Source organism: Lutra lutra, chromosome 9 (assembly GCF_902655055.1).
Source record: "Lutra lutra chromosome 9, mLutLut1.2, whole genome shotgun sequence".
NCBI lineage: Eukaryota > Metazoa > Chordata > Mammalia > Carnivora > Mustelidae > Lutra > Lutra lutra.
Genome location: NC_062286.1, coordinates 79065309 through 79074227, shown reverse-complemented (window position 1 = coordinate 79074227; position 8919 = coordinate 79065309). Strand labels below are relative to the sequence as shown.

The window sequence follows — 8919 nt, the reverse complement described above, 5'->3', positions numbered from 1 at the left end:
TGTCTGAGAGGCCGTAGTAAGACAATGAAGACTCCAGGGTTAAACTCTTCCATTGAGGAAGCATATACTTCAGGGACCGTATGAGGGCTTCTCAGAAGACGCAAGATTCGGGTATTTTCATAGACTGGAGCAAAACCCCTTACCTCGTGGCTTAGGAAATCATGAAACACTCTAAAAATACGCTTAAAACACCCCGAGGTCGGGAGGCCTGGGTGGCTCAGTTGGTTAGGCAACTGCCTTCAGCTCAAGTCATGATTCTGGAGTCCCGGGATCAGTCCCACATCGGGCTCCCTGCTCAGCAGGGAGTCTGCTTCTCCCACTGACCTCTCTCCTCTCATGCTCTCTCTCATGCTCTCTCTTAAAAAACAAACAAACAAACAAACAAACAAAAAAAACAAAAAAACACCCCGAGGTAAGTACATTAACGATAACCAAAATTGACTTTAGAAAGAATACAATTTGATTTTTTCTCATTTTCCTACTGCAAATTACAAATAATGTAATAAGAAGAAACATTAGTGACTGAATTTAAAAAAGACGCGGGAGGCGAAGAGAGTAAAGTGGGTTTAGAGAAAGAACAAGGAGGCGGGTCCGAATTCGTAGCACCGCCGGCCCCACTTCCACCCAGGGAGAGAGAATTCATCCCTGGCCCCCGGAGCCAGGCCCCACCTCAGCGCTCCCACGGGATCCTCGCTCTAGCCCCGCCTCCGTCCGGCTCAGCTCCATCCCGCTCCGGTAGCCCGGCGCCTCTGCGGCGAGTAAGGGAGAAAGCGAGGCGGGACTTCCGGTGTTTGAAAAACTTCCGGCGGGAACCGGAAGATGCGGTCACACACACAGAATCCCGGGCCTTCTGACTCGCCGGGCGGGAAGGTGAGCTGAGCGTCCGCCTTGGCGGAGTTCCTGAGTGCTCGCGTGAGCCCGGAGATCGGGCTGCGGTCTTTCTGGGACCATTTAAAAAGTTCGGAGCGCTCATTTGGGAAATAACATCCCTTTTTAAAGAGAAGTTTCATTACATTTAACGGTCTGCGGTCTCTATCTTCCATCCTACACCCGGAAAACCCCTTCTAGCTGCCGCGTGTCACCTGGCGCATCTTCTCAGTCAAATTTCAGCTCTTAGCGCGTAGGGGCAGACATGGGAAAAACCAGGCAAACCTAGATTGTTGCTGTGTCTCAAGTCATCAGAGATGGGGGAGGAAGCACCCTTTTCACTAGCACATCATGGCCTTGTCCGCATCAGCGGCTTCCTCAGCAGTGTGTCTGGCATATAGGAGGCGCTGAATAACTTCAGGAAAGGAATGAATGAATGGGAACTCTCTAGGCAACTTTCCTCGAGCTTCCCACGCGCCAGAATGTTGTTAATATAATGTTTGTGGAATGGGAAGCCAGCCTACTCTTGCTGTTTGGGGCTTTGGGTTCTAGATACATAACTAGAGCATAGGTTTCCCCTTTGAGTAAACCATTGCACCTCGCTGAATCTCAGGCTTCTAATTCATTTAAAAACAAAACTATCTGATTTCTGAGGCTCTTTCCAGGTGTATTTATTTTTATTATGGATTATGGATTTTTATTTTTATTATTATGGATTATTATGGATGGATGTTTGCTGACATTCCACCACTCCTTTTCGTACTCAGGGAAGCTTATTTAGGTGCCTCTTAAAAAGTTGTTCCCTTCTTAAAATTCTAATTGTGGTTTTCCCAATTTTAATGTAATATTTATGTGTCTGCAGGTTTCTTCAACCCCCCATCGCTTGATTTTTACTTGCCCTAGTTTAGTGCCTCCTCCCTTAGTAATATCACAGCAACTGATTTTGAATATACTCATATGTCCGCAGAGAAAAGACAACTTTGAAAATGAAAAATCTCAAGTCACTAAGAATTGGAATGTTCTGTACCATCACCCTTTCAAAAGAAAAAAAGAGTGCGTGTGTGCTATTGCCTAAACTCTTAGGCAGTATAATAGTTTTTTGGGGAAGATGTGTACTCCTCTATACTCCATGTTGTATATATTCTTACGTTCATTTAGTAAATAGTTATAGAGCAGCTGTTAAGTGCTAAGCTCTGTGTTATGCAGAAGTGATTAAGGCAAATGTGATTTCTTTCTTCATGGTATTTACTGCCATGAAGTAAACATGGGGGATGCAGACAATAAACAAGGATAATTACAGATTGTGCTTTATATAGTACTGTATGAAGGAAGTAAATAGGGTCCTATAATAATATTATATCTGGGAGACCCATTTTAGGTCTGAAATACTGAGCTCTAAGAGATGAGAAAGAGCCAGCCTATTGATGAGCAGGCAGAGTGAACCTGAGATGGCAAAGAATCATGCTTATTACAGTGACTGAAACAAAGTCATGACTGCGGCTGAAAAGCTGCAGCACATGGTAAATGTGGTTAGAAAGGTAGGCAGGGGTTAAAATACCTGTAGGGTATTTTAAAGGCCATGGTAAAAAATAGGATTTGATTCTAAGTGAAGAATGGAGTGTGAAGTCATTGAATGGTTTTTAAGCATTTTCTAAATGATCTTTTGGTTGATATGTGGAGAATGGGTAGTGAGGCTATTAGATATTGGGAACTAAAGACACACTGGAGATCATAGAAATTGAACCTGTATTTTGGTGGAAGAATTTATGTTATTTACTAGTAGACTAGTTGTGGGAGGTGAAAGAGAAAAAGATTTCAAGACTTTGGCTTGCAAATGAAACTTTAGAGGATGATAGATGTATCCGGTATCTCGGTTATGGAGAGGCGTATACATATGGCAGAACTTACCAAGTTTGTACATTTTAAGCATGTACAATTTACTGTATATCAGTTATAGTTCAATGAAGTTGTTAAAAATTTTCTAAGGTTCTGGCTTAGCCATCCATTTAGGTGGATGATGGTGCCATTTACAGAGATGGGAAAGATGAATAGGAATGGTTTTTTTATTATTTATTTATTTATTTATTTATTTTTTTTATTTGACAGGCAGAGATCACAAGCAGGCAGAGAGGCAGGCAGAGAGAGAGGAGGAAGCAAGCTCCCTGAGAGAGCAGAGAGCCCGATGCGGGGCTCGATCCCAGGACTCTAAGATCATGACCTGAGCCGAAGGCAGCGGCTTAACCCACTGAGCCACCCAGGCGCCCCAGGAATGGGTTTTAAAACAAGAAATGGTTATCAAGATTTCATTGTGGATATGTTAAATCTTAGGTAATTTTGAGGCATCTGCATAGTTTCATAGGCAGTATGAACAGTTTATTATGTAAATCTGTATCTTAGGCAAGATTTGGGGTGGAGGTATTAGGATTGTTATTAAGTAGGTGATAACAGATGTTTAAAACCCTGGAAATGGATGGAATTTTGTTAATCTAACAAATCCTGTGATATAAAGAAAGGGAACAGGGGAGGAGTAGAGATGAAGAAACCACTCCCAAGAACATTGGTTTTTAAACTGGAATATACCTGGCATAGGCAGTTTTTAAGAAATAATTTCTAGTCCTTAGTTTCTGTATATACTCTTTCTAAAACCGATTTGTCTGAAATTGACTTAACGTGCTCATGCACATTCTCTTCTCCCACCTCCCATTTTTTTTTTCCCCCCAAAAACACACATGCATGTGTATGAGGGGAGGGTAGAGGCAGCCGGGAGAGGGAGAGAGCGAATCTTAAGCGCAGAACCCACTACAAGGCTGGATCTCACAACCCTGAGATCATGATCTGAGCCAAAATCAGAATCCGAAGCTGAATTGACTGGGCCACCCAGGTACTCCCCCCACCACCTCCCTTTTCAAACTCCTATTTATCTACTTGCCAAAAGGCAAGTTGACATCTTACTCATCTTTCAATGGTAACATTGCTTCCAGGTTCCTAATTAAGGGGCATTTGGAAGTGTTTGTTTCAGGGAAGTCTTTAGTGGTTAATCAAAAATTTTTGAGACTGCCAAGGGTTTGTCTACTCCTATTTTAAACCCATTTCTATTAAGGATGAAATATGGAATGAGAATTGGTGCATGGTGGTCTGTAAGGGAATGTTTTGAATTCAGGTATATTGTAGAATGGGGTGATAGGAGTAGAAGATTTGGTTGGGTTGTTTGTTAGGAAACTTAGTATGTTCAGGTTTTTATTTTGGGGCTGGTCAGATTGTCCAGCGAAGAGCCTTTGCATTCTCCCTGGAGGGTAAGGATTTGACTAGGAGCTTAGTGGGAGAAGAGGACTGGGGGGTGGGGGGCGGGGAAGGGTCCTCTATTTTTAGCATTCAGTCTGTATGGTTCCCATGCCCACAACTGTACTTGCTGTCCTCAAGTCTAGAAACTCTGTTTTATCCTCTCCAGTGAATAAACCTCCAGATGTTTTCTGGGGCAGTTGCTTAATAGCATGAAGTAGAGTAGGGCCTGTAAAGATGTTTCTTTGCCTCAGGTAGCTTACATCAGCCCTTAATCCCTTCATCCATAGTTCCAAGGTATTAGGTACTGCTTTTTGTGATTTTTTTTTTTTAAGATTATTTATTTATTTATTTATTTGACAGAGAGAGAGATCACAAGTAGACGGAGAGGCAGGCAGAGAGAGAGCGAGGGAAGCAGGCTCCCTGCTGAGCAGAGAGCCCGATGCGGGCCTCGATCCCAGGACCCTGAGATCATGACCTGAGCCGAAGGCAGCGGCTTAACCCACTTAACCCACTGAGCCACCCAGGCGCCCCTTTTTGTGATTTTTTTGAGGAAATCCGTTTGCTTCTGAAAAGCTCCCACTGCAGACTTGGAATTTTAATTTTCATGTAGTGAAATCTGCCTTTTTGGCTTCCGAAATTTTGAGTTATGCCTAGGAAAACTCCACCTCTACTCCAAATTATGAAAATGATCATCTTTATTTTTGGTAGTACTTTTATAGTTTTATTTTGTACATTTTAAGTCATTAGTTGGTGTGGAATATATTTTTGTTCAAGGTGTAGCTGTAGGACTTAAATACTTGTTTTCCTCCAGAGGGATAGCTTGTCTTAATACCAGTTGTTGAATAATTTATTTCTGCCCTGATTTGAAATGCTACCCTATCATACACTAACTTTCTCTGTTTGCATTTTTGTTTTATTGTGGTAAGGTACATCTGATACAAAATCAAAAATTACCCATTCCTTTATGATCAATATCTAGAAGCACTTATTTGAGGAACGGTAACCTACATAAACATAAAATGCCACAAAGGGGGGTGAAGGAAAAGATGGAAGATTATCCTGTCTGCTTCCTGGAAACACTTTTCCTTTTGTTCTCCTGCTTTACTCTGTGTGCTCTCTTGGCTAATGGTTCTACAGTTGTTGGAGTTGAGCTATAGAACCGAGGGCACATGTTCTATTTTTTTTGAGAACTCTTTGGTATTTCTGTGAGAAATTCCTTTCTCCTCTGAGTGGAAGTTAGAACCAGAGGCATTATAACATATGACTTGTTTAGAAACTTTTTTAAAGCGTTCCAAGCATGCCGGAGTCTCATGTAGTTTTTGTGGTTTGACGTACACTCTTAGGTAATAAAATTTATTAGCTAAAGTGAATTTGCTTACTTCCTGTATTACAGGATGTCTCTGGTTATTTGTCTGAATTTCTTAAAAAGCTAGGCTTTTGAATTTGGTAAATATTTTCTAGTGACAGTTGTGATTAATTTATTTTTTTATTTTCAAATGTCTTACTTAAATACTGTACATTTTACTATAAGGGAATGGATTATCTTGTTTCAGGAATAATCTGACTGCTTATGCAGTCCGTTAACATTGTTTATTTGATTGTCAACTTTGTAGAAAGGCCTTTCTTTTATATTGTGAGAAGATACAGAAGTGGGGAAATACTTCTTACAGTTTACTAAAGGATCTTATAATTTGCTGACTGATGAGCCATTTAATAGCATTGGTGGTATATGCAAGCTTATAACTCTAAAGAAACTAAAAATTGTCACCCTGTTGGAGCTTATTTCTTTCTGAAGATGGTACATACTCGTCAGGCTCTTAAACTATCCGAAGGCTGTTAGCTGCTCTTATAGCTGGCAGTGTGGGAGGGGAAGCCAGTGTTCAGAGTTTTGAATGCTTCTCATTTCTTTTTCCCCGTGGCATTTTTAAACAGCAGAGCTATTGGAGCATTAGTTTTGAATGGCACATCACTTGGTAGACAACATAAGTGATCAGTCATTCAAGTGATTCACATCATTCTGATTTTATGTTCTGTGTCTTCCAGATGTCATCGTTGCCAAGAAGAGCAAAAGTAAAGGTCCAGACTGCGGTATCCAAAGATGAATTCTCTTCCTTGTCTGAATTGTAAGCATTTGGTTTCAAATGGGGTTAGGAGAATGATGTATATTTTAAGGAGGAATGTGTTTTGTCACTATTGTACGTTATTTGGGTTGAAGAATGCTGTGTCTGTTTCATTCATTCATGAGACAATGTTTATTGAATTCTTGTTGCGTCTCAGGCTCTGTTTCAGTGTTGGTGTTAAAGTATTAACTAGGAGAGGGAAAGTAACCAACTAAATATGTAACATGATATATACACTAGCATGTAGGGTCCATGAAAGCAGGGAGTTTTCTATTGCTTCAGAGAAGGGTTTCCCAAACTCAGCACTACTAATCAGATAATTCTTTGCTGTGGAGACTGTCCTTTGCACTGCAGAATGTTTAGCAGCATCCCTGGTCTCCATCAACTAGATGCCAGTCACATCTCCCTAGTTATGACAACCAAAAATGTTTCTAGACATGGCCAGATAGTCCTCATGGGGGCAGAATTGTCGACAGTTGAGAACCTCTGCCTTAGAGCACCTAGTGTTTGTGCCCTGAAGATATTTGTTAAATAAGTGACTCTAAAGGAACATAAAACAGGGTAAGAGAAAGCATGGTCAGTGGTTCTGGGCAGGGGACATCTTGGATATAGTATTCAGGAAAGTTCTTTTGGAGGATGTGGCAAGAGATCTAATTGAAATTTGGAAGTACAACTTGTAAAGATCTGGGGATGGGGTTTCAAGCAGAGGAAGCAGCAAGTGCAAAGCCCCTATGGCAGGAACAAGCTCTATGTGTTCAGGGAACAGTTAAGACCAGTGGCCAGACAAGAGTCACCAAGAAAGAGAATGATTGGAAATGAGATTGGAATGGGCAGGACCTAAAAGGCCATGACAGAGTGTTAGGGTCTTATTTGAAGTGCTGTAACTGAACCAACATGAGTTTGCTCCTTGGGGAGTCACAGGTGCACCAGGTGGAGTTGTCACATAAAGTAAACTTTATTTGCAGCAAATAAAGAGATCACAGGGAATAGCTTTCAAAGCTTCCAAAGAGAGTGAATGGGTACCTTTTGTTAAGGGTTAATAGGGAAGCCTTGTCATCTGTGTAGAGGCAGGCACCAAGTCACGAGTGTACTTTAAGGAATCATGCCTGTATGTACATCATATGTCATGTAAATAAGGCTGAGCTTCCTCTTTGGGCAGAGATTTTAGTATTATGATGAGATAAAGGTCATTCCAGTCATTCCAGGGGTCATTCCAGTCATTCCAGGGGTCGCTCTGATGAGGGAGCAGGAGGCTGGCTGAAGACAAAGCAAAAGCTGGCACCTTGCACCCCCTCTCCACCCGGTCCCCTCGGTAACGTGTGTGACATTCCTCAGGCACCCCTGACTGCCATAAACGAGAAACAAATAGTTAACTTGCAGAGATCACAATCCTGCAAGACAGAGTCTCCCGTGGTTTACAAATGTCCTAGAGATCTACAAAGAAGTTACCTTATCAATAGCACAATTTCCAGAGGCAAATAACTCAGTTCCTCAAACCCTAATGTCACCCTCCCCTCCATAAACAAAACTGAAGGAGGCTGAGGTAGAAGGAAACATAAGTATAGTTAAATTTCTTCTAAACCCAAATCTCACTAACGAAGACGCTTGATAGCAGAAATGTGATTGGCTGCCAAAAGACAACATTGATCAAGCCGCAAGGCCGCCGCTGGTATCCCCGGAACCTTGTAGGCCCTCTTTAGCATATGAAAGCTCCGTTGAAACCTCCCTTCCCCTCATCTTCCCCCAACAGCAAGGGACATAACCTGCCGACTCTCACAACCCAGGGCAGCAGCTCTTCCTGCCCACGGGTCCTGTCCCCGTGCTTCAGTAAACCACCATTTTGCACCAAAGATGTCTCAAGAATTCTTTCTTGGTCATTGGCTCTGGACCTCAACCCACTGAACCTTACCTAGATTCTAGAACTTCATCAGCTCCAAGCTTCATCTGTGCAGGTGCGAGTCAGAGGTTTAGCTCAAAGGGTCTGAGTGGTCTGGGCCAGTGAGAGGTCTGGTCAGGGCTGTTGCCATCACCTGAAGAGTGGTTTTCGGTTTCATTTGCCTGAATTAAGAGGTAAGCTGGAAAGAAGAGCTTAAGGAAAAATGTGAACAAAGCATATGGGCAATAAGGATCAGGTGTTGGGATCTAGCTAGTGACAGTAGGTTGGAAAGCCATCGGAACACTTGGGGCAGGGATGTGTCATGCTCTGGTTTACATTTGTAAAAGATCATTCTGGTTTCTTGCTGGAAAACAGACCATAGGGGAGCAAGAATGGAAGCAGGGGGTCAGTTAAGGAGATTGCTATAGAAGCCTAGGATCCTAGAAGTGAAAGTGGGGGAAAGTAGTCTAATTTGGGATATATATTGAAGATAAAGAAGACGAGATATGCTGGGATTAGATTTGGGGTGTGAAGGAAAGACAGGAATTTGGGGAAGACTGGAAGAGGATCAGGTATGAGGGTGGTAAAATCAGGGGTTCTGTTTTGGACTTGGTAAGTTTGAGATGATTGTGAGGCATCCAATGAAGGTAGATATACAAGTCTTGAGCTCAGGTCAAGTAGGAAATAGAAAATTGAGATTCCTCTCTATTCCACTATCAAATAAGACTAGGTCATCTAGTAGGAGAGCTTAGAAGAGTGCTGAGGAATGAGTCT

General features: G+C 42.1%; 1 protein-coding gene across 2 annotated transcripts in view; it reads left to right on the top strand.

The window, feature by feature from the left end:
- Nucleotides 1-818: 818 nt before the first annotated feature.
- The window catches only part of SRBD1 (S1 RNA binding domain 1), a 203997-nt gene continuing 195896 nt past the window's right edge, over nt 819-8919 (top strand). For both annotated transcript variants that reach the window (XM_047745849.1, XM_047745848.1), the window contains exons 1-2: nt 819-870; nt 6193-6272. In XM_047745849.1, the coding sequence (XP_047601805.1) occupies nt 820-870; nt 6193-6272 (131 nt within the window). In that variant the 5' untranslated portion in view covers nt 819. The remainder of the gene's footprint in view (nt 871-6192; nt 6273-8919) is intronic.